The sequence below is a fragment of the Diadema antillarum genome, unplaced genomic scaffold, assembly GCF_040938485.1.
Source record: "Diadema antillarum isolate AM-2024a unplaced genomic scaffold, OU_Dant_1.0 scf00000111, whole genome shotgun sequence".
NCBI lineage: Eukaryota > Metazoa > Echinodermata > Echinoidea > Diadematoida > Diadematidae > Diadema > Diadema antillarum.
The window spans coordinates 1,978,986-2,000,535 of record NW_027271000.1 but is presented as its reverse complement, the minus strand read 5'-3'; the positions used below and the strand labels follow the sequence as shown (position 1 = coordinate 2,000,535).

Here is a 21,550-nt window from a genome sequence, read left to right as displayed (position 1 = left end):
CTGTGGTATCCTTTGTGTTTCAGTAATGCAATTGAGAAACCATACAAACTACATTTCAGTCAGTAGCACCAGACACTGATTGTGACTGACAAGGTTGTAATCTTATCTTTGATAACTGGTTGTGTAGAGTGTAGTTTTGATATCTATCCAAGGGTTGGCATACAATAGCCATGTATTGAGTAATCAGAAAGTGATTCTGGAGTGGATGCATTCTTCTTCAACTTGATATGAAACTGAATGCAATAAATCCTTTTGTGCATCATGTCCCTTCTCCATCGTGAAACCTGATCCAAATTCACATGCCTGAAGTGAATCATAGCCCTGCTCGCTGGAATACAGAGCCCTTTCAAAATCAAGCCCATCCCTCTGCAGCCAGCTCTCAAAAAGTGACGCCATGCAAACCAAGATTCATAGATCTGTCAAAATATTGACCCCTCACAGAGACGATATGCATGGCAGTTATACAACCTACATCCTCTCGTTTCCATGGGGAGCGTGGAGGAATGAAGGAAAGAATTGGGAGGTTTGGTGTGTGGAGTCAGAATGAGTCATACCTACAGCTTGGGGGGGCGAGACCCCATTGCTGTTTGTGCAACCAATATAGCTAGTCTACTCATCCAGACCCTTTGACTATATTCCCCCATCTGCTCTAAACAGCTGCAGTTGCATGTGTAGTGCAGTCTTTGTTCCCGTTATGTGCTGTATCGCGAAACGAAAATATGCATTAACTATCCACTTAATTTCCCAACCAGCCTACATCGTACAATGTAGAACATAAACGCCTGTAACAAAGCTGTCTTTTGTCAACTAATATTGTCTCTTTATTCAGACAGTTGGGGAAAAGTCTGTAAGAGTATAGACTGCAGTGCCCCTGCGGCTGTCCCTTCTCCAGTGATCGGCACTGACAAAGGTCTGGTGTGCTCAGCATGGTAAATTTAATGGCCAGGATTAATGATCATGAAGCTAGCAAACTCTCCTCAATTGGCAGAATGACCTGAGTGTGAGAGCACTTTCACACCCAGCTCATCATATCATTTACGTGACAAGACGAGGATCAAGAGGAATTATATCACCTATGCAACAGAACCAGGATTTAGGAGAGAGTGACTGAAGCTTATGTGTAATTTCATTGAGACTTTGGAAAAAGAAAAGGAACAAAATTTTCATCTCTTGTCATGCTTGTTGCAGGCATCACATAAAACTAAAAAATGAAGATGGGCATGACTATCACAGATGTGGCATAGTGAACTGGACCTTTAAAGTTTATGACATCCCTTTGTGTTGCGAGCACCAATGACTGGCGAACATGCGTCTACAGCAGAGCTATCCCTTTGTCATCTTCTATTGGGTGTTCACCAAGCCAATAAAAATCTCATTTTTCATTAGAATTTGACAAAATTGAGTCTGAAGAAGAAAAAAAAAGGGGAAAAAATCCCTGGAGAGAGTAAAAAGTGATAACATTAGATATATGCCTGTGAAACACAGTCTGGTGATGTGATGGTGTGGTTTCTGAGTCATGTGCCTTTTGCAATGAAAGTAGAAGTGGCTGGGCAAGATCCTATCATCAGAGAGGTTATCATCAGAGAGGTTTGCATCATGCGCCACGTTTTGGAAATCTGCATCACTCTCTTTTTGGAAATGCTCCTATCCCTCCCTGTGGTGTCTGTGGTCAACAGATCTAGATCTATCTATATACAAACAAAACAGTGTATGCTTCATGAAAGAACAGGCCAGAGACTTGCAAATACATGAGTCATGGGTTCATAAACAAAAGAGTATGCTTACTGTACTCAAATACAACTTCATTGTTGAATACAAAGAAAGAAGGTGACCACCAATTACCTTTTTTTTGACCAATTTTTTTTTTTTTTTTTTTTTTTTTTTTGGGGGGGGGGGATGTTTATACCAGCAGCAGTATATGCAACAGTAGCAACAGAATTACGCCTTTGTCGAATGACATTGGACAAATTTATGACAATGTACATTCATTTGAAGGTCAACAAGCCATTTAAATTGGCTTATTAGGGTATTGTGAGATAGCTTATTTGGCTGTGATATTGTTTTACGGTACAAAAATGGTCCTCAATCAAAAGTTTTCTCTCCAAAGACACAGAGGGACTTGAGTCCTGTTTGCAACTTATTCATCAAAACTTACATGAATAAAATGATGATGATAATGATAATAATAATAATAATAATAATAATAATAATGATAATAATAATAAAAATCAAGACCGAAGGGGCATACCACGAGTGGCCATGACAAATAAGAGCAACTTAGGGATGCCCCTGGATGATGATTAAAACCTATATGATGAATAGATCAACCACACTCACAAAGGCAATGTGACTAGTTTCTTGACAACAGAGGGCGCAATGGCTACTAGATTCCTGGTACCACATAAAGGGCAATTAGAATACAGCTTTGAAAAGCTCACACATCAGAGGTACAATTTTTCCCCATGATTGTGTGCTAAACCACAACACTGCTATATTCATCAGGTACGTGTCAGTAAATAGCCAGCAGTACAATTGCGTCCATAATTATCGGCGTTTCTTTTCTCAGCACCGAGAATGTTTCATTCATTCATAACAATGAATGTTCACTATGTTCACAAGTTAACATTCCGTCTGCTTCACTGCTCTCAAATAGCATGCAGTAGTTTCCTACAGTGTATGTAATTTGCAGACTTTGGGAACAGCAGAATTATTTTGATGTTCGAGCTTTGTTGAATTGGTTGAGTTAACATCTAAAGTAAAAAGCAATTTCATGTTCAAGTTCACTTTAATAATCAAACAAACAAAATGCTAGCAATTTCAATATCACTGCACTTTACATAAAATTTCATATTTTCATGAAATACTGAAATTTGACAAAATCACATAATACATGAAAATCAGATTAAGTCCTTGCCAAACACGTCATGGTACATTTTATTTCATCTTATTGCTGTATTTCTATAACATGTACTAAAGTGAGAGAGGTTACGAAGACCTTGAAATCATGTTTCTTCAATGAAGTTCATTCTTAAACTCATCATTAATAACTCATCAAAACCATCAATGTGGTTTTAGTTATAGTCCTCTTTTACAAACCCTACAGCATTCAGTGTAACATGTAACAAAGTAGGATCAAACAGTATCTGGCATTATAAAAAGGAAATGGACATATTCTACAAGTATCTTACACTTTTGTTTAAAATAATGTTAAAGTGCTTAAAGAATGGCTTAGAATAAAGCAACTATGTCATACAACCATGATATTATCATATTATGCCATATATTCAAAATAAGCCAAATTTTTGGAATATAGTGGCTGATTTGTATCAACTTCCCCCACCCCCTCCTTCACTTACGGCATACATAGCACTGCTCCTGGTGAAAAAATTAGAACCAAGGAAAGTAACCCTATTATGCAAGTTATTGAATTTACATACAACAATTTTTCCTTAAGGGACTACAACCCATCATTTGCAATTCTCATCTCCATGTTGTGCACCCTGAGGAAATGGGGTACGAATTGTCATTTTACTGTTTTCCATTATTCAATTTTCTGGTAGAACAGCATTGATAATAATAAGCCAGTTTACTGATTACTGTTTTCCATTATTCAATTTTCTGGTAGAACAGTATTGATAATATTTAAAGGACAAGTTCACCTTCATAGACATGTGGGTTGAGTGAATGCAGCAATATTAGTAGAACACATCAGTGAGAGTTTGAGCAAAATCGGACAATCCGTTCAAAAGTTATGAATTTTTGAAGTTTCTGCTCAGTCATGGCTGGATGAAAAGACTAAGTAAGCTTGTGATGTCACATGAGTACAACGATATAAAGAAAGAATAAAGAAAATTCAACATATTTCCATTTTTCTCGCATGACAAAAGAACACTCGACTTCTCTCTTTCAGAAGGCAGGGGGAATAATATTACCCTTAACATACGTCAGTAGTAAGTCGAAGAAATGTGCACTTTATTCAGAAAGTAAAGTTTTGTGAAATTCTCTTTTTATTTTCCTTATAAAGTTGTACGCATGTGACATCATACACTGTAGTAGTCTTCTCATCCAGCAGTGACTGCGCAGATACTTAAAATATTCATAACTTTTGAACGGATTGTCAGATTTTCTTCAAACTTTCACTGATGTGATCTACTAATATTGCTGCATTCTCTCAATCTTAATGTTTATGAGGGTGAACTTGTCCTTTAATAAGCCAGTTTACTGATGCAGTCATATTTATTAGTAGGTTTTCCCCTTTGGAATACTTGTGAATTTCATAATGATCCAATTGAATATTTTTCAAAACGCTAACATTGGTTGTTGACGGTAAACATTTTTGATAAGTTCTCAGCCTTGTAAATCAATGCATAATCACCTGTAAAATAATAATAATAATAACAACAATAATAATAATAATAATAATAACAATAATAATAATAATAATAATAATAATAATAATGATAATAATAAAAATGATGATGATAATAATAATGATAATAATAACAATTAAAAAATATATAACAATAATAATAACAAACAAATAGTGACAAGCCATTGGGACTGAGTGGAAAGGACTACAGACTTGAGGTCTGAGGTTCAGCTCCATTGACAGCAGTAGTGATTTCCTTACTACCAGTACATTGCCTCTTAGCTTTGGAAGACACTGACAAGTTGTCAGTGGTGACAACTCTTGATTTCATGGTTCTTACTGAAAAATATTTTAATTTTTTTTTCTTTTTTTGGTTTTTGGTTTTTGGTTTTTTATGGCAGTGTAATATTAATCTAAGTTATGGAAAATATGTTACTGAAGGGTCTATGAACTAATTTCAATGTAAAACTTGGAACTTTGCCAGGCATTTTTGATAAACCGAAGCAAGCATGTCTGTCAACCAAATATATGGTCTTAGTCGGGTTTATAGTTAGACATGCATCATACATTTATGGTTGCAATGCAGGGTCTTCAGAAGCACTCACAGACTGATAGCAATTATGCAATCTCTCACTTCACAACATACACAGCAAAATCAATGTGCGACAAGTATACATTCATTTAGCATAATGTCAGAGACTCCAGCTCTCCTGTTTTCGACGGGAGATCTCCCGCCGAAAACCCATTTTTTGCAAAATCTCCCGTTCTCCCGCTTATGATTTAATTTCTCCCGCCCTGGCTCTGTGTCTCCCGTTGGAAAGGATTTCTTACTTATTGCTATCGTATGTTGAAAAAAAACAACCTTAGATAGCACCAGAGAGCATCTAGAACCCTGGGAATTTCGCACTTTGCACACATCAACTTGGAATCTCCCGTTTGCTAGGGGTTTCAGGCAGGAGAATCTCCAGATCAGAAGGTGCTTTGGGTTGGAGTCTCTGTAATGTGTCATGATTCTCAATCAGCATTAATCAAATTTATCTATTTATCAATTTTCTTAGCAAACAACAAAGTAAAATTGAACACTGGGATTAAATTCGATGACTTCAACCCTTTATGTGCCAAGACACTCAGCTCCATGTGTTAAGCTTTCAAGAGCATTCAGTAATCCCTCAAAATTTGACCTAGCTGTAAGGTTAGCATACCAATTCAGGTGTAGTAGCCTGCCTCAGTCCTACAGGAAGGCCATTGTGACCAGATAGGGATTAAGGGGATTAAGTAATCTCTATACAATAACAATTCAATTTTAGACATAAGCCAATTGGTGAAGAAAGCACTCCAACGTGTGCGTGCCAATCAGTGACCAGAGCACAGTAAGTGTTACCCCGTTGAGGATGGACTGATTTTGCTACAACACGCATTTCCCATAGACACCTGCCCGAGTATACTCGGGATTCATCCTCAACGGGTTAAGTGACAATTAGACAGCAGATAAGCAGAATGGTAGGAGTCTCCAACTTGGACCTGACATAAGAAACTTATGGCATTTTAAAGTTCATAAAGTTTTGCTGAATACTGATCTTGTTTGAAACCACATAGGGCAATTAGCTATGGTGTCGATGTCATCAACTTGCTAACTCTCCTATTGCTTTATGCACAAAAATACCACAGATGTAGTGTTTTTGGTCAATGATTTATCAACCACCCTGAAAGTCATCATTGCAAAGTTATTGCAGCACACACAAACACACACACAATTACGTCAAGGATATACATTGTCAAAAAGGACATTTTTATTAAAATTTGAGTGTAGGTTAATGCGAAACCATGACATCAATCCTTAAACTTATCTAACAAAATCTACTTGCTGATGTGGTTGCTACCAATAAATCAGTATTAAAAAAAAAAAAATATGTGAAACATATCAAATTCTATAACCCTTTCTCATTTCAGATCCATTTTTGATGAAATCTCCATTCTCTTTGTTTGAGTTAACCCATTACTTAAGGACTTAACACGCATTTCCCAAAAACACCAGCCTGAGTATACTCGAGACTCGGCTTCCAACAGGTTAACTAAATTGCTTTAAAGCAAACTTGAACATCGTGTTGAATTGTGCTTTACAGGGCATGTAAATCAAGGAACTCAAACCTGGCACCCAAACGAGACCTGGGGTAAAAAGAACTGCCCACCATTATCTCTTTCTTTTCTAAAGCCCCCTCTCATAGCTATATGGTCAAAATATTGGTATGTTATGTATGGTCAGATTGCACAAGTGCATTCTTGCCATCAATATACTTGCGCCTCTAATTCAATTCTGCCAGCATCACACATCAATTTTCATTTCATTATGTAAATAAAATGTAACACAATAAAAATTCCTGGTAACACTGTAGCTCAACATGATAAAGACAAATGTAAGTAAAATTTGTGAATTTAGGAATTTTCATCAATCTCCCATACTTCACTTCTCTGTTAATTTATTGTCATAAAAATAGGAACAGAAAGTTTGATATAAAGGTTTCCCTTTCCAAGAAATATAGAAATAGGAACAGCTGGCAGTTATTGGTGGCATATTTCATTTCTTTTACTGCAATATAACTGCAATCATTCACTGTCATTTAAATCAAATTATGCAACACCCGCACACCTGTCTTTCACACCTGAAAGATGTCACGTATCAGTGGATTCGCATTTTCATTTTGTTTTAGTAGATTATCATCTGAATGAAAAAGAGAGTAAGTAGTCAACTGAACATTTTTGTTGTTGTTGTTGTTGTTGTTGTTGTTGTTGTTGTTGTTGTTGTTGTTGTTGTTGTTGTTGTTGTTGTTGTTGTTGTTGTTGTTGCCAACACATCACGGTGTGTTTTTTTTTTTTGTAATATTCCACAAACATAATAGTATACCGGGTAATTGAATAAGTTCACATGTGTATTTTGTTATGGGAAAGTTGCAAAGCAGGACTTTTACAGAAAAAAAATTAAATGAAAACTTACCAATAGCGGGAACATTGATGAGAAGTTCTTGGCACAGCTTGAGGTAGGTCTTACCCAGGACATATACATTCACCTGACAATATAATAAGGGCAAAATGATCAGTGACTACAATTACTAAGGCCAGTTCAACCAGGCAAAATGATCAGTGACAATAATTAAAGAGCCCAGTTCAAAGCACAAAATCCCAATTGCAAATGTTACTTTTCTTGTGTTTTCGCATAAATACCAACTTTAAAGGAATGTGATATGATTGTCAATAAGATACAAGGATTGAAGTAAAAATGAGTAATTTGTAAATGGAAATGTCAATTCTATTGTTTGAATACACAACCCTAAAGAAGTACAGAAACTACATATGGGGATAACTTTAATTTCTTAACGGGAATTTATAAATCAGCGTCTTTGTAACAACTAACAAAGTTGCCTGTTATCGTAAATATTCACCTCATTTTGTGAAGATGTGAAATCAATCTACACTATTCATTAACTCCAACAGAATAAAAAATTTAAATGATAAAACCTGACTAAGCCCTTGATGCTGATCTTATGCCTTATATACACAGCCAGCCAGCCCTGTACAACCAGGTGAACAGATCTGAAAGCATTTGATAATTCCAGATCCTGACGTCAATTCCATTTCAAACTAAATTTTTAAGTCTAAATTGATTAGGCCTTTTTAAAAATTAGGCACTTAATTGATAAAGCAAAGCAGTTGATTGCTCATCTTTAAAACTACAAGCCAAAGTGCTAAGTCTCTTGCTACTTTACCAGCCAGTATTTGCCAATGATTGAGCTAACCATGACATTCACTTCACATTGCGTCATGACGTCTAAATTGGAAACACAAACAAGCTGGGTTTCATATAAGTCCCAAGATAAACTGAAAGGTCAAACTCATCTCATGTAATTGGCAGGGAGTACGGCAGCAGTTCTACATAATGGGATTTATATATCCCCTAAATCAATGGAATGCATTGTTGGGCAGGTTGCAGAACAGCGCTGTGGTATTCAACACTGTTTTATGCTGCTCCCTCACAGACATACACTTTGAGAAACTGAAATACTGAATACTTGACAGTCACATTCAACACTCTCTTCATGTCTACTGAATGTCCCTTTTTCAGCTGCTTGGTTTCACTGGATGTGGTTTAGCTTTTGTCTCCACTGCTTTAGACTGGATTACAAATCTGACCATTGATTGTTTTCCACTACACAATCACATGACATTAATTGAAGTCTACATCATGTGATTTTAAAAAAATGATGAAAATCATAAGAAAGGTACAAAATAATTTCAGATGACGAAAGTAGAAATCATAAATACAAATAGCTGTCAATTTGGATAAGTATGAGCAATGTTTTCTCATCAGAGTAACTGGAACAATTAATACATAAAGTTCTCTTCAAATGGTATGAAAATCATGACAAAAAGTAGAAGCTCATATTAGACCATACAATATTCAATCAAATGTGTGAACTGCATATGAAATTGCATGGCAATCTTGATCACTAGATCTTTATTATACAAAGCAAGGTAATTCATAAAATAAATTAGCTTAGTACAATTGACAAAATGATTGGAACCTTTTACACCGAATCAATACTTTGAATAATGTACATATGACACAACTCTAAAATGCACAGTGTGGATAGAACTATGGGATACAACACACTAGTACTATGTACTTGTTTCTGTGCAGAAAACAGAGTCATGAAATATTCTCAGCAGTGCCATGGCGCAGTCATTCATTGATTTGTGGATAAAATATTTGCTTGATGAATGGAAGCTAGGCATGTACATACATACAGTATTGACATTTTTAGGCTCTGAGTACCTTAATAGAATCAATGAAATGAATGTGACATTTGTCCAAGTAATTGACCCTGGGGTTCTGCAAATGACATTACGAACATTTTTATCATAAAAAGTCAGAACATAGCTTACCTGCAACAAGTCACTAAGATCAAGCAACATGTCTGCATTGATTTACTGTCTAAGGAAAATAATCAACATATATACATAACAGTCACATGAATATTAATGATGGTTTATGAATTAACGGCATTTTCTCTTTTTTTTTCCAATCAATTTCTGAGATGATTTATCATAGCGAAACCACTGCTGGAAAGTGTGTTGACATCTCCACATGATAAGGAAATGAAAAATGGGATGTGAGCTGCGTGGCAAAGAACTAACAGTAATTTTCGTCTGCGAAAAAAGACATTTGGCTGTATTACCTTTTTCTGTTTGTGCTGCATTTACACTGCATTTCAAATGAATTAATTTAGAACACTATGCAAATCCCTATTTCCTCCTAGAGATGATGCACACCTATGTTGCAGTGATTTTTTACTGTAACTACAGTAAATTGAGAAGATAATGAATTCACACAAAACACTACAATATGCTGAATAATAGATCTTTCAAATTTAATTTGAAAGACTTCTTATTTCACCTTTTCAAGTCATAAAACCTTCACAATACATTATGATCAGGACTACAAAGCAGGGCTGGTATTCTGAAATCCTTCCTAGGAAGAAATGTCTTCCTAAGTCTGTTCCTAAGGGTTTTTTTTCCTAAACTTAGAAAGAAACTTAGGAAGGGGGCAGGAGTATGCAAATTTCTGACTTAGGAAGAAGTTGGTATTCTAGAATGCACTTAGGAAAAAATTCTAGGAAGATATTTAGGAAAGCTCCACCCCTGTCCTAAGTACGTTGTTAAGAATAGCAAGCTGCAAACATCATGATAGGCACGCTTGTCATTCACTGCGCGCACATGTACTTTGATGCGCGAAACCCTATGTCATAGTAATATGCGATTGTCATTGGTTGGTTCCTTATGATACGGCAGTTCGTATTGCCGTAGTTCAAAAAGATGTGGGCGGGGATAAGGATGGCCTAATTTGCATTAAGAAGTTCCTAGGAAGAAATTTAAGAATAGCAATTCTGTCTTTCCCTGGCACTTCCCAAGTTTCTGACTTAGGAAGAAACTTGGGAAGAAACTTAGGAAGATTTTCAGAATACCACCCCAGGTCTCTACTTTTATTCACTCATGTTCATACACTCCAACGATACATTAGTAAATAGGTCTACAAAGCAGGCCTGTCTTACAAATTTTGTGCTTGAGACTAAAACACAGTGTACACTCCCCATCAGTTTATGCCTGTAAGCTTTGCTTACAGTATATCTACACTGTTCATGCCCTTCAACCCTTCAACACTGCAGCTGTATTTCATGAATTTTGAAATAAGATCGTACAATTGTAATTTTTATATTAAATTGTAACTAAAACTGCTGACAAAGTTGTCCCATAAGTAGCACTATTGAAGTACTCTGTAATGTTAGTTCCACATTTTATATATAAAATTTTGATGACGAGTCTAAAAAACTAAAATGATTCTCAACTCTGACCTTTTGACCGCAACAGATTTTTGACCCATATTTGATAAAGTACTTGCCCTATCATACTTCACCTTACACAATCAAATAAATCTATATAATTCCTAAGTGTACTACTTTTGCTCCCAAAATAGAACCCGACATTGACCTTTGACACATACTTTTTTTCATATTGTACATGATATGTACCCAAAGAGGCAGTGACTAAAAGATGTCTGAAAGAAAAATAATTAAGACGAAACTTAGCGACTGATATATCGAAGGCAAGGATACGAGGAGTGCCTTCCACTCGGCAGACAAGGTAGAGGCATGCTGCGACTATGTGCATGGTCTTCCTGCCACGGGTTAGCTTCTTCTGCACCGCCATCTTGAAAAAGTTGTATGCCATGTCGGTGCGCTGCTGGTTCAGTTTCAGCTGCCCCCCAAGATGGAGAATGTTCCTCTTTCCTATAAATGTATCGTGAGAAAGATAATGATATCAGAGTCCATTTAACCATGGTAGCCTAATCACTGCCCCCACGGTGGAGCTTGCTGTCATTCTCACCCCATCTATTAAAACAGGAAAACACCCTGCCTACGGATGGACCCGCTAAGGATAGGTTGAACTAGCTGAGTCTTGTTAAGGAGTCCACAGGACTTTTTGCTACACCACCCTGTTCTCAAAATAAACATAGCAATAACAAATGACCACTTATGTGTTTACTTTGCTCATGCCTTCTTTCCCCAATCTCAATAAGAGTATTAGTAACTTCAACTGCTGATTGAGATGAATTCCTCAAAAATCCTCAAAGTTCAGAAGTGGGTCATAATAATGCAGAGTTGATTGCGGTTCTCTCCTGAATAATTTGAACAACCATTGAACTCATCAATTTTAGGGATTAAGATTCTGCATTGAACTTGTGCAAACAATTTGATCAATACCACAGCTAGTAATACAATTTAAATGTACGTGTAAGTTTGTATTTCTGAATGTAGTTTTAGTAAACATGAAACCTGAGGGTATGGCCTCATGAGAGACTATGCTAAACTGCCATTTCATTTTTTCTTTCTTTCTTTCTCTCTTCTATAATGACATTTGGAGAAAGAGAATGTATGTTGACAATGATTCCAGCAATATCATAAGCTTTCCATGTCACACTGTCGACATACTGTATATATTTGCCAAAATAAGGCATCTTATATGAGAGATAAATATGAACTTTAGAACAAAAAAAAATCTGTCATACCTGCTTGCAATGTGACTGTTCGTGATTCCTTTCCAAAGCCATGCCGGAAGTTGTTGCCCAGAGTATTAGCCTTGTCACCTGCAAAGTCACAATAATGACAAAATCAAGTGTTTAGTACATGAAAACTTTGTGTTTGTTGTTGTTGTTGTTGTTGATAATGTACTTTTAGATGCACAGCAGGGTTCTTGATTACTGAATAAATTTGACTGCAATGATAACAGGAATTTCTGTTTGTGTAATATGTGCTCAGGAAGTCAAGGATTCAAAAGTATTGATAAACTGAATGCACTGAACAGAACAAGAAATTGTTCTACAACAAGAATCTTCTGTTTAGTGTCTATACGGCTATGGGTGATACATTGCAAACTTCCATTTAAAGCATGGGAGAAGTCTGAAATACACAGACTGCATGAATATTTCTTCCAATTTTTTAGTCACGATTCTTTCTATTTCTCAATGCATTTGCATGATGACAATAGAACATGACATAAGGATTCATTGTCTCATATTGAATTTTCAGCAAATCTGTCAAAAATACCAAAGTCACCATGTACTTTAAAAGTTCTGAAATGTATGAAATGAGAAATACAAAGGAACACACAAGACAACATCCCACAGAGAGGAACACTGCCAAAGCAAACTGTATATTAAACAAACATTCATACTGAGAGTTAATTAGCACTATGCCACTGATATTTCAGTACCATTTATGCAGCAATTTCCTTAAGCAATTGATTGCACAGCATAAATTGTGATGGATCTGTGATATAAATTGCTTCAGGGTCACATCACCCCACATAATCATTATTACCAGTAAGAGATCAACTGTGGAGTGACAAATAAATTCATAAAGCCTACACGATGGTGACCATTTGATGTGCTTTAAACAACCTTACTTTAAATTACTGTTAAAGGAAAAATATGTGTAAATGGGTACCTTCAGAAGACACAAACTGGCCTATCACGGATGACCCTCCAAGAGTATTCTCTGCAAAGCTGACTTCAGAGACGATGAAGTTGTCCTCGATGACCGCTCCACATGTTACGCAGACCGCGTTGCCCCTGGCCTGATCTGTGTCTATGTCACTCCCTCCACAATTACTACAGACGCTAGCCTTGGACATCCTCCTCTTCTTCACACAGTGATATCAGCTGTCCACATCTGAGGAGTCACTCTCCCTGGAGTGACGAGATCTGGATTTAAAAAAAACAAAACACACACACACACACATTTTACAAGAGATTTAGGATTCTGAACACCTTTACATCTGATTGGCATGGTCATCTCCACGTACAATGTATATGCCCCTAAAAGATGGTATTAAAATTTTAGAGACAATCAAAATCTGCATGAAACTTCATGCAGATTATATATATCTGAAAATACTTTTCAGATAGATTACAGATATTCTTACAGTATGAGAGCCAGGAATTTTCTTGCACAATATTTCTTTTCTAAGTTCCTGAGACCTCAGTGGAGGAATGTATGTGTAATGTTACGTAAATAGCCAAATTAATTCTTACCTACATAAGAGATAACTATGTCTGTCAAAATTTAGGTGTGAGACAAAGTAATTCCGCGCTCCTTGCAGAATCAACAGAAAACTAGAAATATCACTTAAGGTGATTAATACCCCCGCCCCGTGACGACAGTCTTACCCAAGGAATGATCTTTCCTTGATCTTCTGCCATTTAAATGCCGTTACCATGGCAACGCAGCTTCCGACACGTCCGAAAAATATATCTTGCACATCTTCCCACCAAGACTATTGTGTGTGCCACATTTCATAAGCTTTTGTCAAAAACTGAGGAAGTAGTTCAATCCACAAGATCTTTCCTTGACCTTCCACCATTAATATGCCGTTACCATGGCAACGCAGCTTCCGACACGTCCAAAAAATATGTCTTGCACATCTTCCCACCAAGACCAATGTGTGTGCCACATTTCATGAGCTTCAGTCGAATACAGAGGAAGTAGTTCAATCCGCAAGATCTTTCCTTGATCTTCTGCCATTTATATGCCGTTACCATGGCAACGCAGCTTCCGACACGTCCGAAAAATATGTCTTCCACATCTTCCCACCAAGATCAAGGTGTGTGCCACATTTCATAAGCTTTGGTCAAAAAACTGAGGAAGTAGTTAAATCCGCAAGATCTTTCCTTGATCTTCTGCCATTAATATGCCGTTACCATGGCAACGTACTTTCGGGTACTGTCAAAAAATGCGTCTTGCACATCTACAACCAAAGGCACACATCTGTACCAAGTTTCATGGAAATTGGGCAAAAACTGAGGAAGTAGTTTGCAACACAAAATTTTCCATCATTTTGGCTCATAATATGTGAGCTGTTACCATGGCAACATACTTTTTGTCACTGTCAAGAAATGTGTCATGGTGACCTATATCCTAAGACAAACATTCAATACGAATTCCATGAGAATTGGAAGAACACTGATGAAGCAGTTTTGCCATGAAGCATTTTGCCCTATATTTTACCAATAACATGCCGTTACCATGGCAACGCACTTTTTGCCACTGCGGAAATATGTGTCTTGCACATTAACATATTCAGACGAACATCTGTACCTAATTTCATAAAAATTGATCAAAAACTGTGGGAGGAGTTCGCGACGCAAGATTTGTACCCATTTTTGCCCATAATATGCCGTTACCATGGCAACGTACTTTTGGGTACTGTCAAAAAATACGTCTTGCACATCTACAACCCAAGGCACACATCTGTGCCAAGTTTTATGGGAATCGGTTGAAAACTGAGGAAGTAGTTCGCGACGCAAGATTTGCAACGGACCGACCGCCCGACCGCCCGACCGCCCGACCGACCGCCCGACCGACCGCCCGACCGCCCGACCGCCCGACCGTCCGCTGATTCCTATATACCCCCTTCAAACTTTGTTTGGCGGGGGTATAAAAAAGTGAGCATTAATCACTTTGATGTTTTTGGTACACAATTTTGAAACTTGCTCTGGACTACAACATATCAGAAATTCAGTTTTCTTATCTTGAAGTGATAGATTGTTGGATAACACTCATTGTGAAGATGAAGAATACACTGCTCTATAATGGCCATAGAATGATTCTTATCTGCTACAATAGGTGAAGAGGATAGACGGTTGTGTATTTCATGGTATCATCCGAGTACATGGAGGTATGACACATGTTGAATTCGGTGAACAGCCTACATGTATTCCCATTCAAAGTAAAAAGAAGGGGACTCGAGCAGGAGCCTTGGAGTACACCCCACAGTATCTCAAACTCCTTGGACACAATATGATTAACCTCAACACTCTGTCTTCTACCATCTATGACCTGAATCATAACAATGCCAGAAAAGTTATTCTGTGCATATTTGAGGTGCGCATATGCAGACTGAGCACACTTGAGGTGCAGCAGAAAGCTAACGCAGAGACACTAGAAAGGCCTCTTTACAATTGGGCAACAGGGCTATTTTCAGCATAAGTGTATATTGGGGGAAATGTGCTGCTTGGCAGAGGTCTGCACTCTTTGAATGCTTCTAGTTATGTCTGCGTTTTGCTAGAGGCATTATCATTTCAAGGAGCAACAATTCCCGTGACCCGTGGATATACGTACACTATTATATTGCCTTCAATGGAAACATGACATGTGATTGCGTCAAAGCAGTAATGGCTCTCTTTGTCACCTTCAGCAACACAGGTAGTGCCTACATTATTTGCCACAAGTTAACGCTGGTGGAGATTGATATGAGTGAATTTCAAAGTCACATATTTCAGTAATCTTTACTGGTCACCAATTCCAAACTCTGTATAAACAGCTCCACAAATGTGGATGTTGTGAGATAAACAGTTTAGGAGTTCACTTAGTGAATAACTAGAGGAGAGTGGTGACACCATGTAGCATTTGCATAAGACATAATGGTAGATCTTTCTATGATCTAAGTGCCTTATATGAACTTATTGAACAGAAACTACAACTACATTCAATGTGCCAGTATTTATAAATCATCTGTGATTATGAGTGCAATGTCAATAAATCACAGTGGTGTACAACCAACCACAAAACTGCTTTATTTTCAGCCTCAACAGACTTTATATCGAGAATATGTAAGTACTTGATATAAAAAAAAAAAAAAAATGAATTAATAATGCATTTTTTTAAGTTGATACTGTGTTGCAGTTACTATGCTTTTAATGAAAAGTTTATGAAGTTATCAGGTTATATATTCTACACAATAATGATGATCATAATTTCAGGGGGAAAAAATCCCATTCCATGACAATGGCAAAACACATGTGCATGGATCATTCTTTGAAAACCTTTGAAACATAGTACTTCATTTTGTCAACAAAAGAAAAATAATCTTGATAAAATACACTGAAGTTTTACATGAATGTGAGTTGTTATTAAGTAAATATTGCATCTTCCTTTCTCATTTATCTGTTCTTACATGTTTTGTTTACTTAGCATACACCATGAGCAATGCAGCGCTACATTACTCAAACTGACTTTTTCAAAACACATTCCAATATTCTCAATGAAGATACAATAAATAGCAAATTGAAGGTCTAATCAGAATATAAAAATTTTTGTTTTAGGCAACATCTTAACCTTAACCCTATCCCAACCATAGAACTTGGAATCACTTTTACTATTGATAAACCCCCAAATCCAACCCTAATCCCATCTCAAACATTGTAGGGCATGGACTACTAACTTTGTTTGTTTGTTTGTTCATTTTCCATCTGCGAAGATGGCTGGATAGCCCATATTCAGCTATGCTAAGCTGGTCTTCCATGGGGTCCAGTTGGATGTGAGGCAGAACCGCTTCACTGGGTTGAACACCCTGCTCTTTGCGATGAATGAATGAAGCGGGATCTTTTACGTGCATGAGTTGTGACTCTCTCACACACAGGACCTCCATTTTATGTCCTATCCTACTTGTAGGGACAGAGTGTTTTGCCTCTTGCTAGAGGAAATGGTATGATTACGCACAGCATTGCTCAGTCCAGACTTGGATTCAAACACGGGTCGCTTGGGTAAGAGGCAGACGCACTACTAATTTTTTATTTTTTTAATTAACTTGCATGTACATACAAACTTATGTGACCCGTTACAACAAAAGGATCCGAAAGTCGAGGGAAGTCATTTTTCTGAAAATGGCATGACATTATTCCCTTACTATTTCACTTAAATTTAATATACTGTAAAAGTGGAAATTTTCGCGGTGTTGAAATTTTTGCATATTTCACGCAACCAGAAAGTAGCGTGAAAATAAAAGCACACAAATATTTTAGTTTGACGTATGTTCCAGGAGGTGATGTCTTGATTAAAAATTAAAAATACGCAAAACACTTCTTGCCCAGCTGAGCACGAAAAATTAGTCGCACAAAAATATCCACTTTTACAGTATAACACGACTCATAAAAGTACCGGTACTTGGTTGCTGAGATATTGATGATGTTATGAGACCATGTTGAGTGGTCTAAGAAATCAGCATTTCAAGAGAACCGCCTTCAAAGTTCTCTTTCCAACCCAATCGTGATCAAGGTGAGGTAAGACAGTTTCACCTCCTGACAATAGGTCCACTTATAGCAACCTCCGCAATATTCATTCAAGCTTAGTGCCAGCAGTCTACGCACGACCAATCAGTAACCAGGATGCCACCCACTGACCAATAGGATCACTCCCTCGTTGCTAAGAGCAAAGTCTATCTGCTGAGGCCCTAAATCTAAATCTTTGAACATGTTTCTGTTCCGTTGAAAGTCAGAAAATCATGGCCCAGAAAAATGCTAATTTCTTGCCTTTCCTTTCATCATTTAGCTGCGAAAATTCAGCAGATGATAAATGAAACATTACACTACAACATCATGCCAACAACAGAAATTCAATGGTTTTGACCAATTTTTATGATCTGATTTCAACTTCAAACTCAATTTTCTCGCCTCAGCCATCAGCAGCGACTTTCTGAACCTTTTGTTGTGGCAGGTCAATTACTTTTGTTGTGGCAGGTCATACTGTAAAAGTGGATATTTTTGCACGACTAATATACAATGTAGCTTGCATTTTCCTCTGAATGTGCACTGTATTTCAAGTGTGCACTGTATTCCAAGTGTATCCCGACATATTGAGAACTAGTAATATTATGTAACAAATGTACATGTATATTCTACACTTGTTGCCTTTCGTCAAGCGTCAGAGAGCATTTCGATTTAGCTACCAATACTGTTTACATAGCCATAGGCCTACTGCACAAATATGAACGAATGGGACTAAACACCAATACCAACTGGCACATCGCCTAAAAATATTGTAAGTTTACGTGAAATACTGAAAAGAGAGGTGCCCTGTACATTCCGAGGCTATTTTTACGTTGCATAAACTCCAAGATCAAGGTAATACATACCTAATGAAGAGGGTCAATAGAATATACACCGTCAAAGGCTAGTGATTTGAAACGGTCATCTTTGGAATACACACAAACTGTAGGCCTATCTTGTTTGCGGTGCTTTATGGAACGCCATTAAGGAAACAATACAAAATTCATTTCACTCCAGCCAATATTCATTTCACTTTTAACAAATACATTTCTCTCACAAACATTGATTTTACTTTTTATAAAAATACATTTCACTTTTCACAATAATACATTTCACTTTTAAATTAAAATTCATTTCACTTTTCACAAAAATACATTTCACTTTTACATTAAACTTCATCTCACTTTTCACAAAAATACATTTCACTTTTGAATTAAAATTCATTTCACTTTTCACAAAAATACATTTCACTTTTACATAAAGATTCATTTCACTTTTCATAAAAATACATTTCACTTTTAGATACAAATTCATTTCATTCTTCACAAAAATACATTTCACTTTGGCGTACCATATCACTCAGACGAAACCATTTCACTGCGCTAAAACCATTTCACTCTGATAAAACCATTTCACTCTGATAAAACCATTTCACTCTGATACAAAAAAATACGTTCCTCTTTTTTCCCGGCCAAAAGGTGGCGCCAGTCTGAGAGGAGTTACAGTGCCATGGCACTTTGTTAGCACTGAGCTGAGGTGAGTAGCCGGCCAGCTGGCCGGCTGGCTATGCATGCAGTACCTAGATTTACTGAGTAGCCAGTCAGTCGGCAAGACCGAAAAAACCCGTCTAGAATATCCAAGTCCTCGCACGCGAGTTGACCCCGCAAGTCATAGAGAGCGCGATTGGAGAATCGTTTTGAAATGCTCATATCTTGGTCACTGAATTACGTTTTCACATGATTTTTCTTTTATTTGATAGGTAAAGGTTAAAACTTGGATGCTATCTTGTTGATTTTTCCAAGAACGACATGAAAGATTATCAACTTCGTGGCTAACTAATTGCAGATGTTCCGGAAATAATGGATACAGATATTCTTCTAAAATTCTCCTAAAAGTCTTCTTTTTCATCGTGGGCACCAACAAAAGTTATATCATGTAAAAGGAAATTTATTCAGCTTTAAGATGATACCTAAAAGTGTAATGTGATGATTTGTAGATGGGTCAGCAGCCAGCTGATATCATAGGGATGTCATTCCTTTTTTTCTCGGCACGAAATCGCGAAGTACTGTACTGTCCCACATATAGAAATTGACGTGTGTCCTCGATGCCTTTGTACGTGTGTGTTACTGTATGAGCGACCCCAGCGTAAATACACGTGGTCAGTTTCGAGCGTCTAGCTGTGATATACTGTACTTGTGTTTGTCATTAGACATTACGTACTAATAGTCTACAGCCTCTTGCTGGGCCTCCCTCTCTCTCTCTCTCTCCCTCTCTTTTTTTGATTATATGTCTTGTTCTTGTTATTCATAATACAATGTATGTTTGTTTTGTTTGCTTTTGTCCACCCTTCTGATTCCGTCAACAGGAAGTGTTTGATTCTCAGTTTCATTCTGCCATCAATCATTCACATCACTCTCTCTCTCAATTCAAAGCATCCTAAGCATCCACTCAAATACATTACTGTATAACCACTACTTATCCCGTTCACTCCGCTAAAGTGAACACAGTTACATTATATCGAAATTCCGCTTACATTATCCACTTTTTTTTACATGCTTGGTTATAACAACATTTTGATATAACAAAAGAAAGCTGTTGATCCCAAGGACTTCACTACATTACTTCACTCTATTACTATAGGCCTACCTAACTAGGCAGAGAAATTTACATACATTATTGCACGTGCCATTCTCATCAATTAATAAAATACCTTTTTTTTTCATTAATAACAACAGAGAAAGGAGCACAATCCACAAGTTTTTTTTTCTTTATAAATGTATATACATCTCCATATATATATATATATATATATACATTTATTTATTACATGTAAGTGTTGAAAGAACTACATTGCAGTTAAGTTTCAAGGTATCCACCAATCTTCATGACAATGTATCACACACATAACAAAAAAAATAATACCTAAAGTAAGAGCTGCATAAGCAGTCTACAGTTTTATCTACTTTTTTTAGCAGTATAGTCAAATGCAGTTTTAGATCATTTTATTTTTTTTTATTTATAACTCTCATTTATTTATTCATCCATTTATTAATCATTTTTAATTTATTTTTTGGTGGTGGTATTGGACTCAGTCTCCAGCCAAGTGGCATGTAAGAGACCTGCGAAAGGTACAACTGTCAGCGGTCTTGTGAGTACATGTAGGAACGCGAGTAGGATCAGTCTGTCTTGACTACAACAGTGATGTACAGTGAACATTTCAACAAAAAAATCTTCTGGTGAAGCTCAGTAATAAGACAAGAGCAAATGAAAGTACCAAGTAGTTTGAACAATTGCAGAGCTACATTGTATTGAGCAGATCTGTACAAATAAAATGCCGGCAAATTTTGACACTGGCAATAAACAAACTATACTGATACCGATGTTGCACAAACATGAAACAGTTGTGAATATGGCTTGAATGTTATGTAAGTGAATAAAATCAAGCAAGAATACCACAAATGTTTTGAGGCAATACTCTGTAAATTACATGCCATCTACACTTTTGGCAAGGTTTCACTCAAATGATACATGTACAGAGATAACTTCATTAATAGTTCAAACTGCATGAATGTTTGAGGGTGTACAAATGCCCTTGAGTACTCTGAAGGCAGGTACACATACGTGTATCTACTATAGTATTCACATCACCAAGGTTTCACACACATGAATAGAGGGTGACAGTAAACTGGCAGCTGCAAGAGCGATTTGAAGGTGTACATGTATACATATGAAGTGTACTTACTGGAAACAAAATGAAACATGTACAAAATATATAAACTTCATCGACAGTCCAAACAGCAGAGAATGTTTTGAAGGTGTACATATGCCCTTAAATACTTTGAAGGCAAGTACAATGTATCTATTGGTCACACTGCCAATGTTTCAAACACATGAACTGGCAGCTGCATCAACAATTCAGAAGTGTACATACTACATATGAAGCAGGGGCGGATCCAGGAATTCCGTAAAGAGGGGACGCGTTTACAAAATTAAAGGGGGGCGCATGCACCCCTCCCCCCATTTTTTTC

The 21,550-nt window shown here is 37.0% G+C and overlaps 1 protein-coding gene across 1 annotated transcript in view; it reads right to left on the bottom strand.

Annotated features, from left to right (window-relative positions):
- The window catches only part of LOC139719508 (transcription factor IIIB 90 kDa subunit-like), a 52,776-nt gene extending 34,305 nt beyond the window's left edge, over positions 1-18,471 (bottom strand). Inside the window, exons 1-6 of the mRNA XM_071630926.1 lie at positions 18,389-18,471; positions 12,925-13,181; positions 11,988-12,065; positions 11,035-11,208; positions 9,308-9,339; positions 7,362-7,434 (exon numbers count right to left, since the gene is read on the bottom strand). Of these exons, the coding sequence (XP_071487027.1) occupies positions 7,362-7,434; positions 9,308-9,339; positions 11,035-11,208; positions 11,988-12,065; positions 12,925-13,111 (544 nt within the window). The 5' untranslated portion in view covers positions 13,112-13,181; positions 18,389-18,471. The remainder of the gene's footprint in view (positions 1-7,361; positions 7,435-9,307; positions 9,340-11,034; positions 11,209-11,987; positions 12,066-12,924; positions 13,182-18,388) is intronic.
- Between the last annotated feature and the right edge of the window lie 3,079 nt (positions 18,472-21,550).